The sequence below is a fragment of the Stegodyphus dumicola genome, chromosome 4 (genome assembly GCF_044657685.1).
Source record: "Stegodyphus dumicola isolate Sdum_Otavi_A_Nest chromosome 4, ASM4465768v1".
Lineage (NCBI taxonomy): Eukaryota > Metazoa > Arthropoda > Arachnida > Araneae > Eresidae > Stegodyphus > Stegodyphus dumicola.
In genome coordinates this window covers 90,068,026-90,090,249 of record NC_140771.1, presented here as the reverse complement: position 1 = coordinate 90,090,249, position 22,224 = coordinate 90,068,026, and the positions used below count along the sequence as shown (strand labels likewise).

At 29.7% G+C, this 22,224-nt stretch overlaps 1 protein-coding gene across 7 annotated transcripts in view; it reads right to left on the bottom strand.

The window, feature by feature from the left end:
* Positions 1 to 393: 393 nt before the first annotated feature.
* Positions 394 to 22,224, bottom strand: part of LOC118203782 (ankyrin repeat and IBR domain-containing protein 1-like) — a 253,441-nt gene continuing 231,610 nt past the window's right edge. For 4 of the 7 annotated variants that reach the window (XM_085815207.1, XM_085815210.1, XM_085815209.1 and 1 more), the window contains 2 exons: positions 21,416 to 21,453; positions 394 to 5,231 (listed from right to left, as the gene is read on the bottom strand). In XM_085815207.1, the coding sequence (XP_085671333.1) occupies positions 4,867 to 5,231; positions 21,416 to 21,453 (403 nt within the window). In that variant the 3' untranslated portion in view covers positions 394 to 4,866. The remainder of the gene's footprint in view (positions 5,232 to 21,415; positions 21,454 to 22,224) is intronic. The other 3 variants (XR_015040715.1, XM_085815208.1, XM_085815212.1) reach the window with 3 other exon arrangements.

The window sequence follows — 22,224 nt, the reverse complement described above, 5'->3', positions numbered from 1 at the left end:
TCCAACTCCGAGTTATCTTGTATTTGCCACAGAGCAAAAATATTATTTTATATCCTAACTATGAGTATACGTATGCAAATTTCATTACTACTAAAAACAATGCTATACCTATATTTCAATAATAAAACAGCAGAAAATATTTTTAAAGCATAATAATGCACACAGATCTTGGTGTGTGTGAACAGACACACTTAACCAGCTTTGGCAGTGCATATGCTAACAACTGTTAACTTTATTTCTATTAAAATTATTAAAAAAAAAAAAAAAAAAAAAAAACACCTTACTTGGTGAATTAGATTTTATTGAAAATTTCCAAATTCATGTATGTTTGGAACTTAATTCTAGATATATCTTCACTGTATATTTTTTAAATAAATGTGAAACATAAATCAATTAGAATATAAACAACAAACAACATTTATTCAGCAAAATACAGAACTGAAATTGTAGCTGCTTTAGGAAGACCTTCAGACTAGAAAATGGAACAGTAAATTTATCCTTTAATTCATTTAAAAAATAAGACAACAAATAATTCCACAATCAGGGTGCTATGTCATAATCCTACAAAAGTAGACAAGAAAAACAGCATAATGTTACAAACATTCATATTTACAATTAACAACAATGGTTGCAAGGAAAAGGCCATAATCTTAAATAAATAAGTTGCAGCTTAATTTGATAATTATATAATATTTTTTCACATCTTTCAATTCAATATTTGAGATTTAAAACAGAACTATAGAAAAATTCATAACATTAAACAGCCACATGCAGAAACACATATCTTCACTGCAGCACATTTGTTCCAACACTAATCACATCAATATGATGAAGTCAAGATATGGAAAGGAAAGGGAAGAATTTACATATTTTTCAGCATATCATTTGATCTACTTCTTCTCACCTAAAACATATTTTACTTTGGATATGTCATTAATTTGAAAAAGTAAACTTGCTTTCAAAAGTCATATTTAAAACAAATGCCCAATGGCTATTTAATTATTAAAATATAGAAATAAAATATTTCTGAAACTATAAATTTATTACTACAGTCAAAACCTAAACAGATGTCACAATTTTAAAAAATTTACTCAACTAAATTATTAAGATAATAGATTATGCTAAAAAATATATGCATAAAATTTAATCTTCCTCAAAATAATAATGTATGAAATCAGTGGAAAGATACGGAGATTTTATGTTTGGGTCAAAATATTGCTTAATATCACATACATAATAAACACTAAATGCTAATTTAACAAAAATATAAGTATCTTTATATCTACATCAATTCAGTGATTATTGATTTTGTTATATTAGACAACATGATAACAATTGTGATTATGTCAAAACCTCAGTCTTCCTCTGAACTGACTCCTAGAACTTTAAATATCTGTTTTATATACATTATCTTACATCCTCACTAATAAATTTTTTTCATAAAGAATTTTTCCTATGTAAAATTGTTAAGCTATTTTATGGGTGTATTTCTTTCTATATGAAATAGAATTTTCAGCAATATGTTTCTTAAGCATTAAAAATAATCTAAATATTTTTTGTAAACTCTAGATTAACTTACTTTAGTGGCAGCCTACTTCTCTTCCCTCAAAATGCCAAAATTGTATCTTAGAGGCTCACCAAACTTTTAGAAATATGTCTGGACCAGTTTCCTTTTCCTTCCAAGATTCTTACAGCAGTAATTTCAAATAATTTTTGAATGAAGATAGCCCTATGTAATTAGAATGATGAAAATATACAATAAAATCAATAAAAATAAATTTTGCTAAGCAAGCAAAAAAAAAAAAAAAAAAAAAAAAAAAAAAAAATCAATTGCACATGGCCTGAAAGCTAACAGTTGGCAATCACCTGAACTTACATGATCTCCTAGAGAAAACTGTATCAACTTCAAAGCTTACATGATCACTGTTGATGAAAAGTAATTGATTTTCAAATAATTGTCATTTGTATTTTTAATTTAAAAATCAAATGCTAAAGAAAATACTGAAATATATTTCCTAGCACTTATTTTATATAACATATTGAAATAAATAAGTTGTTTTATTACTATTACAGTTTTATAATTGTAATAAAGCAAATTGTTTATTTCAATCTATTATAACTTACAATCTTCAATTGGCATAAAGAATTGTGTATTTTGAAAATTTTAACAGCTTTACAGAGGACCGTATTTTAACAGCTATTTTTATTTAAAATTTTAAGCAGAAATAAAAATTTAATGTTAGCATTTACTCATACAAATCTTTTGAATCTACATCTCGTTACTTGGGAATACTTAACGTGTTAATATCAAATTTTGAACAGTAACATGCAATAATTTTCTAACATGGAACAAATATTATTCATCTAACATACTACAAGACAAATATTTCTAATAAAAATGCCTTGAAAATATACTCTTTATGAAATATGTAAAATTCTGAAATAATATACATATTAACCTTCTGACCAGTATATACAACTTAAAGAGTACTTTTGATAACATCTTTAAGAAATGATATATTCATACATCTTAAAATATGTCCTAAAAATTAAGGCATTATATTAAAAGTATATAAATCCAGGTATGAAGTACCAAGGGCATTTTGGCATTCAAAGTGCCTCTTTCTCATTGCAATGTTTGGAAACTTGGAGTTTCTTAATGAAACCTTTGCAGCAGAAGGGTTAAAAATTATAAAATTATTATGCAATATATAGCAGAGGACTAGAACTGCTGGATTTGTTTTTTCAAAATTAATCTACACATTATATGCTATAAAACAGCATCTTAGAAGATTTCTTATCTGTATTTGTCTCCTAAAAATGTAGGAAAAGGAAAAGTCTGCTTTAAAATTTATATGTAAATAAGTGTAATGGTATAAAAACATGATTAGCAGACCAATGTAAAATGCATATCATATAGGAGATATGTTTTAATCCTCAAAATAACAAAATTAGATTGCTAAAAAAACTGCATTAGCATTATTTATGAGTTCTACATAGGATTGATATCACAAATTATTATTATTACTTTTTAAAAAAATTTTTGGTGTGAACAAAAAGTTTATGGAAACCAATCACATAACAGAAAAAATGCTTAAACCAATAATAATCACATATAATGATCTATAAAATTAAATATAAATAATCTAATGCTGAAAAATGGGAGTGTCACCAATTAATCATATAACAGAAACAAAAATTCATTCGCTTAAACCAATAACAATCAGATCGATGATTTATAAAATCAAATAGAGACTAAAAATGTTGAAAAAATGGAACAGCTATCAAAAATACTGTTTCTACATGAAAAACAATATTCTAATTCTTCTTATAATTTAAAATTTTAGGAATTAGAAAAAAACAAGAAATGTTTATAGTAATTTCTTCTGTTCATGAATGTGCTATAAATTCATAGTAATATATTTTAACAAATTATTAACAACATTTACATATTAGAAAAGTACAAATTTTTCATATATCAAAGTACTCAGAAAAATTCTATTGATTCCTTTAAAACACTGTATATAAAAGTTGGCAACATTATATAAAACAATTATTGATAAATAAAACTGTAAAAAAAATTGAGATTTGGCATACTTAGGAGGTGCAATTTGTATTAATCATTTGCTATCAAAATTTTCCTCAAAAAATGATTTATAAAATATTACAGTTATCTTTGAATACAATAAAAACAAGCAGACATCTCTTGTAGCTTTCATATTCTTGTGCTTTATATAATAAAATAAATATTTATGTTCACTTAAATATTTTTTTTTAAGTTTTAAAGATATGTTATGTATTAGTTTCTTTTGAGAACAAATCAATACAAACATAAAACATCAATACAAATAATTCTGCTGAGCATTAAAAAATAACATACATTAACAGTTTGAATTAAAATCAGCATATTTATTTTTAAAAAAGCTTGCATATGCATCATGTTCTACTATAAATTTAAAAGTTGAACCTCTCTGCTCAATAGCGAGAGAGAGAGAGAGTAATAACTTTGAAAAATTATACACTTACATAATATTTTTTAATTTTTGGCAGTGCTCTATTTTAGGGAGAAGCTTAGAGATACTTTCAATTTTAAATTGTGAATAACATAGAAATATCTACAGTGAAATAAATCTATTTACTACAATTTTACATTGCAAACAAACAGGAAAATCTAAAGTGAAATCTATTTACAAATATACGCATATCAAAGTTATTAAAAGTTGATCTAACAGGTAAATGTGTAGGAATAATTGAAATGTAAGTAAAATAAATATAACAGAAATTTCAGCAAGACAGGCCTAGAGCATTCAAATGTATTAAGCTGTCCTTTATCACTTCTAATTAAAAAAAAAAAAAAAAATGCATCTGAAATTTCATGTTTTAAGTAGCATGAAACATATTCTGGCACACTGTTCCCAGAACGAACTAAAAAATTTAAATAAATAACCCCTCAAAATTTTAATATTTAATGATTTTTAAATTTTAAAATATATTTTTTTTAAATTTTGCAATGTAATTTAATTACTTAACATTTCATATGCATAAGATTTTAATATTAGGTCTCTCAATTTTTATCATATCTTTTTTACTCTAAACTATAAAATCACATTTCTTTTAATCTAAAATACAACACAATAGTTATTGCCATAACTTATTTTTCATAATCAAGTAACAATAATCCAATAAAAATATACTACATTTAATACAGTAAAATAAAAATTAATAATACTACAGTGACTTGATCATGAAAAAAATACTTTGAACATGAAATGCAAACAAATTGATTTTTGTAAAGTTGGGAAATACATAACAAATTTTGCTTCTTTTGATAAACTGGTTATAAAACAGGATAAAAGCTGTTTAAAGTCAGTTGCAATGTGTCTCTTCTTTGGTTTTACACGTGAAATTTTCGTTTTCATTTTCGGCTGTCCTTTGCAGCATTTTGAACAGTTCCTTTTCTGTTTTAGAATCATTAATATCAGAATTTACATTAATGTTTTTAGAATCATCACAGCATGAATTTTTTAAATAAAAATTTATTGCACTTTTCTGTGAATCATACTCAACCAATTCTACATCTTTTATATCTGAATATGAATCAGAGACATGTTCATGCACCGAATCATGGTGAACATCTGAATTTTGTTCAAGTCCAAATTCTGCAGAAAAATTTGCAGATTTCTCAGAAGTTTCCAAATTTGTAGATTCAGATATCCCTTCTTGTTCAGTAACTACAAAATAAAATATAATTACTTTTCGTATGTGCATAACATTTCATATATATATGGTTAAATTAATATTAAACTTGCCAAAAATCAAACTTATAATTTTGAAAATTGAATTCTACAATAATATTTCTAGTAATTTAATATTAAAAAGGCAAATATAGTTAGCATAAAAGATTTCCTGCATATACTTATAGATTAAAAGTACTGACATAAGGTAAATATAATGTGAAGTGAAAGAGAAAATGTCATTCATTATTTTCATTACTTGACTGCTATTTAAATATTTATGTAAACTTTTGATCAAACTTACTGACTTACAACAGCAAGTGAAAGCTCTGGATAATAACAGCCAGTGGGGGGGGGGAGTCATGAAAAAATATTTTAATAACAATTAAAATTTATGGGACTTCAAGAGCCTTTCATTTCAATCACTGTTTATTTTCAGCAAAGCTCCATTTTTTGGTGCAATAAAGGAGTAATCAACAAATACTACTATTCCTCAATGAATGAAAATCAGAGCTTTAAGATTCATGACAATTTTGAAATAATGTCTAAGGGTGGCCTAATACAAACTAAAAATAATGACCTAATATAAACAAACAAACTAATATAAGTAAATGTACAGTACAACTCCAATTATCCAAACTCCGACTATCCGAGCCCACCAGCGGCAGAGCGGTAAAGTTGTTGAACACTGGTAGTTAGGTCCGAGGTTCGAATCCCGCAAATGGGCTGGCTGCATGGGTGTTTTCATGGTTTTCCCCATGTTTAACGTGTATACGAGTCAGTTTCTCTTAGAAAGTCCTCCACGAAGGCAACCCTCCCTTTAGGCAGATAGCCCTCAAGGCTTTGCCATAATCACACACACACACACACCGACTATCTGAATCGCTTTCAGAATTTAAGAAAAAAATTAAGATGGAAACATAGTGTTGGGCAGTCAACAATTTCAGACATTATAAGGAGCAAACCTACACTTTTAAACTTCGTGTAACTGTTTGAAAACAAAGATTGAAGTTTTTCAAGAAAATCAATGAAAGTACCAACAAACAAAAAGTTAGAAAATGTCATTTTCAAATGGTTTTTGCAGCAGTGTTCTATGGAAGACCCAATCTCGGGGTTGATTCTTTTGTGAAAAAGCTAAGGTCTTAGCTCAGAAGCTTGCTTGCTCATCCTTTAAAGTAAGTAATGGCTGCCTAAGAAATTTTACGTGCAGTTACGGTGTCCATCAAACAGCTTACTTTGACCGATATGTTCAGCAAGCAATGACTTTCAGCATTTGTAAGTACTGTACATTACGCTATATAACATGTATGTAAAAGTGTTGCCTTTTCATTTTAATTAATTAAAAACCTCTTTTTCTTTAAAAATAGTTTTTTCCCCCATTTTCAACATACACTAATTAATTAAAGTGTCTGTAGAACCTTTCTTCAGAAAAAATCAAATTATCCAAATTTTTAACTAACCAAATGGGGTACCTTCTCAATTGATTCAGATAACTGGAGTTCTACTGTATATAATATTTAGACTTAATATATATAAAATGTTTGTGTAAAATATTTAAACTTAATATATATAAAATAGAATAAATATATACAATATTCAAACTTTAAACCTGCATTCAAGCCTCTAAAATATTTTTCCTCCACAACACCACCCAAATAAAAAATTATGATTACTTATTATGGGTAACCTCTATATCATCCCCATAGAGCAAAAATTCTTTATAAGATACTTCTTTCTTTATAAGAAGAAAATCATCCTATATAATATATATTAAATAATCAAAACTTAATCTAAATATAAAAATATTATGAAAAACAATAATGCAATTTTAGTGTAAATTAAAAAATTAGCGTTTGGCTGATTTAGAAAATTACAATTAAGTAAGCATACATTAAGTCAATTTTCAAATATAATTTTATAAAACTCTTCATTATTGTCAGACTCAAACTTTTTCAAGAGGTGGTAGAATCTCACAATGATACTATTACTTTATCTAGCATTATTATTAGACATGGTTCTGTTCTCAAATTAGCTGAGATATCAAAATTAATTATTTTAAATTATTTGTGCCTCTGAAAATTAAAAATGCCACCTCTACATGCCTAATCTATCATAACAAATGTAATTAATAAAATAGAATTAGAACAAATTAAAAATTTTAGAAAACATTAAAAAATAGTTAAATTACCAAAAATGGTAATTTGTACAATCTGGAATAAAATAAACTATCATCAAACTTAAATTTATTTGCATCAAATTACAAAAAAGATGTAAAGAAATAAGCCATTTACTCCATGTAGAGAAATATGAAGTCATACGGTGATAGCAGTGCCCTCACCTGAAGTAAAAGTTATTTAGATGCTAGATGGGAATTTAAAAATTTGTGTTTTTTAATTTTGGATTAGCATTGTGTGCAAAGACTGCCAAGGTAAGGCTGTATTTTGTATTTTTGGTGTAATGCAAGATCTTATTGCTAAACTGAAATCGAAACGAAAGGCACTGAGGACTGCAGTGTCCAAAATATTAAAGAAAATCGAAGCTGAATTAAATAAAGATGATAGTGGTGTAAATGTGAATGTATTAGAAGAAATTTTAGACCAGTTAAATGAAAAATCAAAATCCGTGAGTGATTTAGACGCTCAAATATAACGAGAATTGAAAGTCTAAGCGGACGAATTTGAACTTGAAATCACATCCATTTTGGAATATTATAGTGTGGCAATTTAGAGGAGAGAAAAAGTTGAAGGAATTGAATAAGCTCGAAAATTCGGACAATGCAAGTAGGGACATTTCTAATGAAACCGTTACAGAATCCCAAAATGAAAATAACAAATTCACTCGTCTTCCGAAATTAACCATCTGTAAATTTTATGGTGATCCTTCGGATTGGTTAGAATTTATAGGTCAGTTCGAAAATGCGATTGATAAAAATCTGAAATTATCAAAAATAGAAAAATTAATTTACTTGAAAAGCTTTCTTGGTGGCTCAGCCGCCAAAGCTATTTCTGATTTTGCTCTTATCGAAAATAATTACGAAGCTGCTCTTTAACTGTTATGTTCTAGATTTGGGCAAATGAGCATCTTAATTAATTCACATTTAGGACAACTCTTAAGTATTTCACCCGTTAGAAATTCTAATGGTGTAAATGGATCAAGAAAACTTTTCGATCACACCGAAGTATAGAGAAGAAATCTTGAAGCATTAAAAATAGACTCTGATTCCTATGAAAACCTTTTAACGCCTTTAATTTTGAAATAACTTCCTAATGAATTCATTCTTGATTATAGCCAAAAAATTAAAGACGAAAATTGGGATTTAAAAGGTCTGTTAGACTTTTTGAGAAACGGAGTATTCAGTAGAGAACGTGCGGCTTCTGTTAATTATAACTCTAGAGAGAAATATTCACGATTAGAAAAGCAACTGCCCTTCAAATCTAAACATTCTCCAGCCATAACAAGCAAGCCGCCTACAGTTGAATTATTAGCTGTGTCAGCCGAATCGCAGTGTCTGATCTGTGGGAACGAAAGTCATAAGTCCATGGATTGCGAAATTTTAATTATGGAAAAGAAAAAAGAGATTTTGAAAAAGCAAGGCATATGTTTCTTATGTTTGTGTCCAAAGCATCGAATTAAAGACTGTAAACAAAAAATAAACTGCACCTTCTAAATATAATAAACACTCGAAAGCAAAAAATAAGATAAATAATAATAAAATAAGATAAAAAAAGATAATGATAAACTTGAAAAGAAAATGTCGCATTCGAGCGTTATTTCCGTTGTTTCGTCATATAACTCCAATGAAAATAAATCTAATAAAATGTTATTGCAAACGCTTCTGCATTGACTCGAAATAATGATAAATCTGAAAATTCTTTTTGATAATGACTCAATTATCAAAAAGATCAATGAGATCTTTCATAATTAAAGATGTATCTAGTAAAATGGAGCTTTTGATTGTTAGAAAAGAATCACTTTCTGTTTATTCATATGGAGATAAAATTGCGTTAGAAAGAACCTTTAATGTTGCTAAAGCAAAATTAGAAAATGTTAGCGATCCCAATCTTAATATATATATTGAGCTTCTTGAAACCGAAAATATATCTGGCACTATTATCTCCCCTCCAGATTTGAACTTTGCTAAGGAAAATAAAGTTTTACAAAATTTACAATTAGTAGACTGTTGTAGACAAAGTGACAAAATTGATGTTCTCATAGGGGTAGATTTCTACTATTCTATAATTACTGGTAAAATTAAAAGGATTTCAAGAAGTGTATTAGCCATAGAATCTTTATTTGGGTGGTGTTTGCAGGGTAAAGTAAATAATGATCTTAGTGAATTATTAATTGTGAAAGTAATAGTAAATGAAAACTTGATATCAGATCAATTACAACAGTTTTGGCAGCTAGACACAGCTTAGTTTTAGAAAGTGATACTCAAAACGACAAAACTGTTGATTTAGAAATTATGAAATCTTTCGAATCTGATATCAAGTATAAGAACAGCAGATACCAAGTAAAATTAACTTGGAAACCACATTAAAAACATTTAATGGAAGATAATAGGGATATAGCACTTGAAAGATTAAGTAACAAATTTAAAATTGATAGTACAATGTTTGTTCAATATACTCAGAAGTTTTAAAGGATTACGAGTTAAAACATATTATTGAACCAGTTCAGGAAGACAATCGAAATAATAAGACCCTATTTTATTTACCTCATAGGGCAGTCATAAAAAATGATAGTGCAACAAGCAGACTAAGAATAGTTAATGATGCTTCAGCCCATAAAACAAAAACACTTTCTCTAAACGACTGTTTATATACTGGTCCAAACTTATATCCTGATATTTTTTATTTATTGATAAAATTTAGACAAAATTTGATAGCCTTTACAGCTGACATTACACAAGCATTTTTACAGATAGAGTTAAATGAAGAAGACAGAGACATTACACGATTCTTTTGGTGGTGTGTGTATTTAATTATGGCAAAGCACACTAGGGCTATCTGCCTAAGGGAAGGGATGCCTTCGTGGAGGACTTTCTAAGGGAAACTGGCTCGTATACACGTTACACATGGGGAAAACCACGAAAACGCCCATGCAGCCAGCCCGTTCGCGGGATTCGAACGTCGGACCAAACTACCAGTGTTCAACGACTTTACCGCTCGGCCGCTGGTGGGGCACGATTCTTTTGGAAAGATTATCCCGATGATAGCAATGAAAATTTGAAAAACCTTTAGATTTAAAAGAGTTTTGTTTGGAATAAAATCTAGTCTCTTTCTGCTGGCTGCTACTATTAAGCATCACCTTAAAATATATTCAGAAATATATCCTGAAACAGTAGAACTCTTAAACAACTGCCTGTATGTTGACGACATTATTGGTGGTCAACAAAATTTAGAACAAGCCCTGAAAACAAGTAAAAAAATTTCGAACATTTTTAATGAAGCTAGCTTGACACTACATAAGTGGCAAAAGACATTTGGCATCACAAAGAATTTTCGATACAAGAATCTCCTGAAATTGGCCCGATCAAAGTGTTAGGAATTAACTGGGATATGGATAATGATAATTTTTATTTTGACACTCAGCATTTGACAAATTTCATTTCCTCATCAATTAACTCAAAACATTTTCTATTACAAATCGCAGACCGTATTTTTGATCCTGTCAGATTTTATGGTTCTTTCACTATAAGAATAAAGTGTCTGATTCAGGAAATCTGGTCTGCCAAAATTCATTTGGATGATGAACTGCCACCTGATCTTAATTATAAATGGAAAGCCTACTATAAAAAAAAAAAAAAAAAAAAAAAAAAAAAAAAAAAAAAGAACTGAACCACCTCAGGATTCCTCATTACTATTTAGAGGGAACATTAGATGTAGATGTGAAACAAATAGAACTCCATAGCTTTTCTGATGCTAGTTTGAAAGCTTATGGATGTGTGGTGTATCTAAGAATAGTTTTGAAACAATGGAACTTTTCCAACAGTTTTTGTTGCTTCCAAGAGTAGAGGTGCACCTCTGAAATCACTTACTCTTCCTAGATTGGAGCTCTTGGGCGCACTGTTATCAACCAGATTGAGTGACAAAATCGCAAAATATTTAAAATATGAAGTAATCCCTTTCCATTGGACTGATTCTCAAATAACGTATTTTTGAATTCATGGATCTTATGAAAGATTTAAACCTTTCGTCAAAAACAGAATTTATGAAATTCAGAAACTAACTGAAAGCAATAATTGGCATTATTGCCGTTGGAAAGATAACCCCTCTGACCTCATATCAAGAGGAACTACTGTTGCTAATTTAAGAAATTGCCAACTTTGGTGGCGTGGACCATCCTGGTTTTTACAGTCTTCAGAATTTTGGCCCTCTGGTAATGTAGACATTGTTGAAGAAGAAAATTTAGAATATAGGAAGAAGTTTGCTTGTGCCCAACAGTATAAACGTATTGTACAAGAGAAGGATGAATTATTTGATATTTCCAAGTATAGTAATCTTATGAAAATATTAAGAATAATAGCTTGGATTAAACGCTTCACTTTGAAAACTAGGAAGCTTGCAAACTTGACAGATGTTCCTACAGCTGAAAGTTTAAAGATGCAGAAGAATTCTGGATCCATAGAGTTAAAAGAGTAGCATATAATTCGGAAATTTTGGCATTAGAAGCTGATAAAAGTGTATCTAAGAAGTTGTCCATATATTCCTTTTCCCTGTTTTTAGACAATAAAGGAATCTTACGGCTTGGAGGAAGATTAAAATTCTCCGATTTCAGCACCGAAGAAAAACATCCAATCCTCTTGCCTCGAAATTCAAAATTTACAAAACTGATTATTGAGAGAGAACATAACATGTTAATGCATAGTGGAGTTACAGCCACTTTGACCAGACTTCGAAAAGAATACTGGATACCGAAAGGCTGACGGCTTGTGAAGAAGGTACTTAGAAACTGTCTTATTTGTAGAAAGTATACAGCAAAACCTGCTCAGAAGATGACTGCTCAGCTGCCAAAAGACAGAATAGTTCAGACTCCACCATTTCTTGTTTCAGGAATGGACTTCGCTGGCCCAATTTGGGTTAGATCAGCAACCGAAACTGAGAAATCATATACTAGTTCTTTTCACCTGCGCCGTTACGAGAGCCCTTCATTTAGAGCTAGTCTCCAGTATGTGAACGGAAGTTTATTATTATATAGTTATGTTTAGTTAAGTCTGTGAAGGACCGTTTAAGAAAAATACTTAGGAAAGCTCTATTAAATTTTGAAGAGTTGACTACTATTTTGACAGAAGTTGAATATGTAATAAATCAAAGACCATTCACTTACACTTACAATGACTTGGAAGAACCAGAAGAAGCTTTAAGCTACCACTCTATTAATTCAAGAACTTTCTGTTTTTGTTTAAATTTTTTTTTACTTGACGCAATATTCAGGTTTCAGGTTTTTCCTGAGATGCCCAACCTGTATAGTGGTTACTGTCGCTGACTGCTGTGCCAAAGGGCCTGTGTTCGAATCCTAGAGAATGCATGGATGTTTGTAAATGTATAGTGTCCATGTGGCATGGGGGCATTCTAAACATGCAGTGAGCCAAAAGTTCCCTCGAAAGGTTGGGAGTAGGAGTGGAAGAAGGGTGGGGAAACCCTCAGACCCTTGCCCCACCCCCTTGGGTTGCTCTTCATCAAAACTGAGGACCGAACTGAGCTGAAATGCACTGTCACCTGCAGGTTGCTCAAGGCTGTTGGAAACAACAGTCATAAACTTGTGCTCCTTGCCTCGAGGAATTTCATGGGCTTGGGCTGACTATAGGTCAGACAAGTGAGCATTAGCAACAACAACAGGTTTTCTTATGAAATTTTGACTCTAATTAATCTCTCTTTTACTTTTATTTTATTGCTCGTTTGTAAAAAATTGAAACTAAGGGATCTGAAAATTTTAATTATAGCATAATGTCACTTCAGCTAACCCACTTGCTAACAGGCAACAGTTGTTTTGAAAAACATTTAATTGTATTTACTCCATTACTTGTAACAAATATAATACAGTTTATATAGGGCAGACTTTTCTCAATATACACAGGATCAAAAGAAATACTGCTTCTGGGCAATTTGGTATTTACAGCTACAGGAACTAGAGAAGGAAATAAGACTGAAAACGCAGCCATTACTGCTAATAAGCTGAGCTTATTAGCAGTAATAGCTGGATATATTTAACTCCAAATATTTCACTAAAACTAGTTAAACTACTGCATACTTTTACCAACAATCAGTTATAAAATATTTAAAATTACTACAAAAATACTTTTATTGGCCTTTCAAGTATTAAAAACCTTGTTGCAACTTTTTTAAATTATAAAATAGTAGAAAGAAGGCTACCAGGATTTTCTGTAAAACTTACTTCCTGCATCTCACTTTAATAATATTAAGTTCCACAGTATATTTTTAAAGAGTTGTAGTATGTTTTTCCTCCAATAGAGACCAAGACACAGGTCTATTTCCAATACACTAAAATACTAAGTAACAAGCTTACCAACCATCATGAAATAGACTTTAAAGCAAACTGATTGTGCAAAGATCCAGTTTATGCTTCTTTTTTAGATTCTCACTCTTATCACATTATTACTGGCAATCTTGATATAATAAATGATTATTCCTTAAGACAGCTTATGAAAAAGGTAACTTAATTTAGGCCAGTAAGTTCTGCTCCTATTTTGTTTTGAATTAAAAGCACTGAAAGCAACATAGATGATTTCACTTTTAGAACTAGCTTTAGTCTCCCCCTCAAACTTTTGGAGTGAAAACAAGCTTTCTTGAATAAAGTCAAATGATCATTCAATAGAATTCACAGTTTTAAAGGACTTATCTTTTGGCCAGAATTAGAAAAAGGAAAATTTCTGAACTTAAAGCCAAATTCACTATTACAGAAATAGACAAAGCAAGTAATAATTTCAGCATCATCTGTGAGAAATTCTACAGCTCCCTTATTGTAAAAAAAAAAAAAAAAAAAAAAAACTTAAACCAATTATCTAATTCTAAAAGTAATGAAAAAGCAATTGTTAACAAGCTTTAAGCATTTTTTTTTTTCCCTCGGTTCCAAGTACAAATTGTTATAAGTTAATGATTTTAACTTATATACCCTGCTCAAGTTTCACAAGAATTCAGTCAGTTTCAGATATATAGCTAAAGCAACAGAAACCATATGCAAAATTTTAACTACATTTTTTTTAGGCCTGTGGAGTTGGAGTCATAGAGTCAGAATCGGAGTTATGAAGATTTTTGGGTAAAAGGTAATTTTCTATAAATGAGTCACTAAAAACACACAGATTCCAGTTTTTGTTGGACAGTTTGAATTTGAAATGAAATTAAAATGAATTAAAAAAAATTTTATGACAAAGTGAATTATTGTTTTTATTTATGAACTATATACATTAATAAATAGTTATTTTCTATTTTATTGATATATTAATCAATAAGTATAAGGGAGGAACATGAATGTGATATTTGCCATTATAGATTAAACTGATTCATTTAATTACACATTTCATTGGTAAATTTAGGTAAGCAGCAATAGCAGCAAGAACTCCCAAAATTGATGCTGTTCTTAGGAAGCAAGCAGGAAAAGGAGCAATTATTGATGAAACAATGCAATTGGAAAGTACATATTTGATGATATAGAGATTGTTAGAATTAAAAACGTTTTTAGAAGATGTAGACAACCCTAATGTTTTGCTAACAGAAAGACTGTGGAATGATCTTGCAGAATTGGAAACTCTTCTTTCTACACCATATGTAACCACAAAAAAGCTACAGTCTGAAGAATTAACAGGCGGCGATAATGGAAGAATGCGATGTTTATTCTTTCTGAAATGGAGGGTTTATTGCAGAAGGAATCATTTCTTCAATGAAGAAAAGAGAAACTAGTTTGCTAGTCAATGAGATCTTGCTGGGTTCAATATATATAGATCCAAAACACCAAATTTTGTTGAATGACAAACAAATTAAAAAGGCAAAGACAGCCATCTATGAACTTTCATTAAGAATGAAACTATTCTCAGAACAATTGGAGTATTCAAATCAGGACATTCAAACTGTAGACATTACAACATTTTTTTTTTTTTTTTTTCTTGTGTCATTGAAACATTCTCTTCTATTGATGAATTAGATTTTGAGAAATAATTTGATAACATTGAAAAGACTAAGGCGAAGGCAAAGCAAATGAAAATAAAGGACTAAGAGTGTTTAGATATAAAAATGAAAAAATACAAACAAGTTTTCTACACGGCTTCTATTTTCCTTTGAAGAAATGGAGAAATATGATTGCTCTTGCAAGACACCTCTCTTAGAACTTATAAAAATCTATCCTAAAAAGTTAAAAGAAGTAGCCCTAACAGTAACAGCTCTTCCTCAAGTCAGTGTGGAAAGATTCTTCTCAGCTCTTAAGTTTATCATATAGGATCTATCATCCTATCACAAAGAAGATCTTGCCAAAGCTACACTGTTTCTTAAAAATTACTAATGCCAGTTTTTCCATTTCATAATAAATGCCAATAAATAAAAATAATTTGCTATGCCATCATTTTTTTTTTCTGTTGCATCTATTACTTCTTTTACATTAAAAAAAAAATCTGTAACTCATTTACATATATATGAGGGAGTCGGTCTTTCTCCCTACCAATTCCACAGCCCTACATTTTTTTTTCACTTAAACTATAAAAGATTAATAAACTTATTTTTGAAAAAGCAAAAGAACACCACCAATTCAGCTGGATTACTAATAGCAATCTTTCTGCTCTTAAAGAGATAAATTAATTTGATATAAATTGCTATGACTTCGAAAATCTTTACACATCACTGCCGCTTTAAGAAATCTACAGTAGTCTGCTAGAACTACCTGAACTGTTTCCAGATATGTTTAATATTTAGATACTTAAAGCTGGAATGAATATTTCAACTGCTATCTGTTTTATAACTGCATCAGTTTTCAAGATACTATTCATCTTCAAATAAATTGGATCCTTATGAGGACAAATTATTCTATACAGATTTGTAACCTTTACTTATTTACAAAACAGTATAATTTCTTCATTCACTTTCATTAGATGACCTGCAAAAATTTGCCTTTACCTACAGATACACTGATGATATCATAGCTTCAACAATTTTAATCTGATTGAATCTTGTAATATATAACCTAAACTTAATAACACCAACTCAGAACAACTGACTATTGATTATCTAAATCTTTGCATTTTCAGGCATGATAAAATATGAGTTTTTGACAAGAGAAGAGATTTCAACTTTCCTTCAATTAAGCTTATTAACTGGAGCACCTACATCTCCAAAACCATTATAGAAATAGTATTTATAATCAATTAGTTCTTATCAAATATATTTTGAGGAAAGCCGAGCAACAGTGACAAGAAATCATTTTACTTTCATTGTCTTTAACTACTAACCAAGTTACAAAGGCATTTATTAAAAAACAGAAGCTAGAGCAGTCTATGAACTATAAATATTTTATTACATAATAAAGCCCATTCTTAAACCTAAGAGGAGGAATTGAGGCAAGTGGGTAAGAAAGATTCATAGTATACAAAAAATGTAAATTTTTTAATTTTCTATAAATGTGTTATTAATTTTTCTCACATTCTGGCTCTTACATTATTTTAAAATTGGCCATTTTCAACTTAAAAAAGGTTGCTTTTACAGCCAAAGAATGTGAAGAACTGTTATTCTATTTTATTTTTTTTCCTTTAATTTTCCTTTACTTTCACCAGAAATTAGCTTACTTATTCCATTCAAGAATTAAAGCTTTGCTTTAAAATGTTTCAAGTTTCTTTTGCCAATGTTACTTGGTGAGATTAAAAATCACAGTTAGTATACTGCTGAATCCCTTTTACCATCCACAATTTCCAATGATCATTTTTTAAGATTAATCATTTTAAGTGGTAATTTTCCCGCCTGACAACTTTTTGCAATTGGATGTGAATAAATATTGAATCAAATAAATATTGAATTGATGATTGCTTAATTTATTCCATATTGTATAAATTACCATTTTTTGTCATTATTTACAGTTTTTATATTTAAAATTTCTCTTTTGGCCATTTAGTAATTTTTTTTTCATACTTTCAAGAATTTATTTTATTTTATTAGTCAAAAGCTAATTTTGTAAAATAATTACATTACTTTTAATCAAACTATTTTATAGTCTGATTAAATTTCAACTTTTAAATGAATTCTTTACTTGTTTAGTAATAATTTAACTTAGTTAATTGATTATTCTAAGTCAATCTCAGCAGTGATTGCACAGGATTATTGCTTTGAAAGCTGGATTTACAATCATATTTTTCAACTTTAATAGTGTGTGTGTGTGTGTGTAAAATATAAAATACGAAACAAAACTATTAAAGTTAACCGGAATCAATTGGAACAAGACTTTTAAATTCATACATTTTATTTAAACACATCCCTGTTTCAAAGATGTGCTTTCAATCATTTTGCATGATTCTGTAGCATGTTACCCCACTCTTTCCCTGCACTGCAAAATCTTTAGCCCAATCACTGCTCAAGATTAGCACCAAGACTTTACTGCTATAAATATGACTACTGTTAATATACATGATTTTTTCTAACTTGCTGCTGCTTGAGTAAACACGTCTCTCACTTTGCCTTTCTTTTCTATTGTTTAAAATGTAAACTTCATACACAAAAATTGTAGGGCACATTTAGCACCCCTAGTGTTGTATCACTTTTAAGCAAAAATGTATTTTTGAATAATTGTTCCTGTGCATAATAAAAATGATGTTTTAACATCAAAGCAGTTGTGACTTTTGCACCAGTTGTCATCTATACAACAGTCTTCTTGCCCATGACTAAGGAGTGAATTAGTTTTCATCTTCCACAAAAACTACATCATATATATATATATATATATATATTTGTATAATAAAAATTTATTACATAAATGTACACCTACATTCAGTTCTAAATTTCACATACTAATAACAATATGCATCCTGCATAAAGAAGTGGCACATTATGTTCTAGGGTTCTATTATTTTTACTAATAGTTACTTTATTTTGTTAAACTTTCTGACCTGAATCTCTGGAACCATTATCCAACGGTATGTTCGTTAACGGTATCATCTCCAAAGGCATGGCAAATTAGGCTACTTGATTCTGCTGCTCACAGGTTCACTTTAAAACCATACAGCAAACAACTCCGAACGAGCACATTTGACACATCCACTTCAATCAGTTGCTGTGCGAGTTATGTTTGAAGTACCGATGCAACATGCTTTTATACTCTTGTCAATGTTCAGACTCCCATCCTAACCACTTCATCACCAGGTTTGGCGATTACTTTTATGCTGGGTTGTATGTACTCTTCCAATGCCATATCAGAAATGGCAAAGAACTTTTTTGGTTACCTTGTACATTGTATATATACTATATTTTGCTTATAAGATTAATATGGGCATCAAAAAGTTAGAAAGAGAGGTGCATATTTGTATATGTATGCATGAGTATGGAAAGGAAGGAAATTTGCTAAGAAATTAAACTTACTAAAAGGCTTTTCCACTAGCTACAAGATCAATTCATTTCTTCCTATTACATATATAAGGGATCAAATCTTACAGAATAGCCATAATATAATTCATTTCAACAGAAATTTAAAAAATACACATTAAAATTAACAAAAAATTATTAATAATAATTTACCTGCCTTTTCAAGCTGTTTAAACTAGAGAATAAGTTCATTTGGTTATCTAAATTAAATCAGAATTGAAAGTTTTCTCTCTACAGTATTTCTGTATATTTAAATTACACTCCTGTTGTGGGCAAAAACAACTAAATACTATGTCATCAGCAATCACTGTTGTTATTTCATGCAATTTCCTTTGCTTTTTCAAATTTTCTGCAGAGTTTTATTTTATATTAATGGTTTTGTGTTAGTAATTTTTCCACTGTTCTGGGAAAAAAAAAAAAAAAATGTTGACTGGATATGTGTAATCTACAAACTCATTAAGTGGAAATTGACTGTATTTCTCTACTTGTTATAAAGAGTTCAACTGTATTAAGAAAAATAAATAAAATAAAATTTAAAAAAAAAAAAAACTCATATCAAAACTGAAAAGAGGAGATTACAAATTTGTTTTGAAGTTATCTAGCTTAAGCAAAATAATTTTAGGATAAATAAAATTGATAACAAACCTTACCTTACCAATAATCACAAGAAATCTATGGAATCCTGAAGTTACATGAAATGCAGAGCCATAAACCGAATCAGAAATTCTAAAGCCTGCTATATAATACTCAAATAGTTGAAAAGATAAAATAATGATAAAGTTCTGCATCAATATCAATCAAACTAAATCAGATATTAATACTCAGTAAATTTCAGAACTTGTATAATATGGCAGAGAAAGTTAATGCAGTTGATAAATTACTTGAAATTAGATAGCATGCCTGATAAGTAAGAATACACTACAGGATATCACTAGCCAGAACCAACCACTAGAGGATATTATTATGCGCAGAATGATTATACAGCCAGTAACTTAAATCAGTTACTTTCTTCTCATATTTGATTAGCAGTGTCGCATTTATGCTTATTCAAACTGGATGTATGTTAAACGGCTATGGTAATGTAAACTCCAAACAAATGTGAAGTGCAGATCATTATATAGTTTTCAGTGCAAGAAGAGGACACAAACTGAAAATTTAAAGACAAATTTATGCAATTTATCATCACCTTATGAATTGAGAGAATGTTACAAAATGGTACCATGAATTCTTGAATTACAGAACTGATATGCAAAAGGAGCAAAAGGCCATCTTAATTCTCTGACGCTGTTCTTCAAATAATTGAAGAAGAAAATTGGGCTATCAAACATGCGTCAATAAGGAACTTTTATAAAATCTTTTCTAAAGTCTCAAGGACTTATTCTTAAAATCATGACTGAAGAATCAAAGTGCAGAAAACTGTACATGTAATTGCTCCCAAAATATTAATGGAAGAACATAAAATCAAAAGAGTGAGTTACATGCTCAGCTGTCACCCATAGTATACAGAATAAGGCAATAAATTTGAGGACTCCATTACGACAGGAAATGTAACTGAACTTTTTCACCTCGCAGCAGAAACTATATAAGAATCCATGCATGAATGATGCTATGTGCACTCCTCAAGACAACATAAATTCAGGTTTTGGTTCACTCATGACTTCACTTTTCCAGGACAGACAAGAAATCCTCCTTTTTCAATTCATATCTCCTGAGACAATTAAGGCTGATGCATACTTTGAAAACTTCAGATGACTTAGATGAATCATCCAAAACAAAGGGAAGAGAATGTTCCCACGCAGTTTCAACTTGCTCCATAATAATGCTTAGGTCCATAAAACATGCATTGCAACTCTTCTGCAAAACTTCAAACATGAGGTTTTGGATCATCCACAGTATAATAAGAACTCAATATCTAGTGATTTTCACTTAATAAAGTGAACTTCACCTAAGGAAACTCTTCTTTGGGCAAAGGTTCAAGGACAATAACAGATGAAAGCAGAAGTTATAAATGCAATTCAAATGGAAAATGGTAAATTTTTATGATGTGAAAATACAAACTATATATGTAACACATTCTGGGATAATCATGGCAGTTATAAGAAAGAATAATGCTACCTATTTTAATTAATTTGTAATGTAAATCTGATCCAATAAAAGTTTTTTGATTAAATAAGGACTACTGGTCTTTATTTTCTGGACATCTACACACGTTACACAAAAATCTCATACACGTTACACAAAAAATAAAGGGATAAATATTATATAAAACTTACACAGAATACTTAGAATAAAAAATAAAATAAATATATAAAACTAATTTTATGGGAAAAGAAATTAAAAAACAAAAAATATAAAACTAGAGTACTGTGAATTTAAAAAAAAATACAAGAAAATTAATAAAAAAAGAAAATCAATTGCCCCTAAATCATGCATATTATACACATAATTAGCATGACTATTGTTAAACCTTAATGCATGCGACGAATGAGCTCTAAGTGCCTGCAGTAGTTGAAACAAAAATGAAGTGAATTTTTTTTTTGAAAAAAATATATATATATATATTTTTTTAAAAGGAGAATTACATTAATAGCACGTTAAATAAATGCTTACACTCAGCAGAATTCCCAAATGTAGCATCCACTGCACTGCTAAAAAAAGAAAAGATGAAAGAAGCTCCATGAAATTTAACATATCTTTAACAAAAATACAGTCAAACGCCTTTAATCTGGATGTCCATAATCCAGAATGATCTATGATCCGGACCGCAAAGCTACAAACTTTCTGCGCATGCGTAAACGCATACATGTGCATAATACCTTTACGCATGTGCATAATACGTTTACGCATGCGCGTTTATGTATAACAGATGGTATAAGCTAAGCTAAAATTATCTAATTATCTATTTCAGTTAATGTTGCAGATTGCGTTGTTCCTTAATTGTCCTTCTAATTGGATCTGGCTTGTTATTTTTTGCAGACTTTTAGAGCAATTTTATAAAAGTAAGCTTGAACTTTTGATTATGTCAAAAAGAATTTCCGATTCTGGAGCTGCCAAAGGATCTACAAAGGTGAAAGCATGTTTTGATGTCCATCAAACAAAAAGTGGAATTGTTGCAAAAAATGGATAAAGGCATATTCTTTGTTTCTCTAACCATTCCGAAATCTGTTTATCAATTTCACGCTGCTCTGCGGTGTGTGTGTGTGTGGGGGGGGTGCATTGCAGCGCACAATGAACTGGAAGTTGATCTGTCAGCAATATCCTTATCTTCAGGGCAGATGTTTTTATTTTATTCGGCTTATAATTCCTTACTATATGTAGTATTTCATCTCGATGTATTCCATCTTTGATATGATTTAAATCAAATTCCTCATCATTATAAATATCACGAATACACATCAAATTGTTTTCTGGTTGCAATT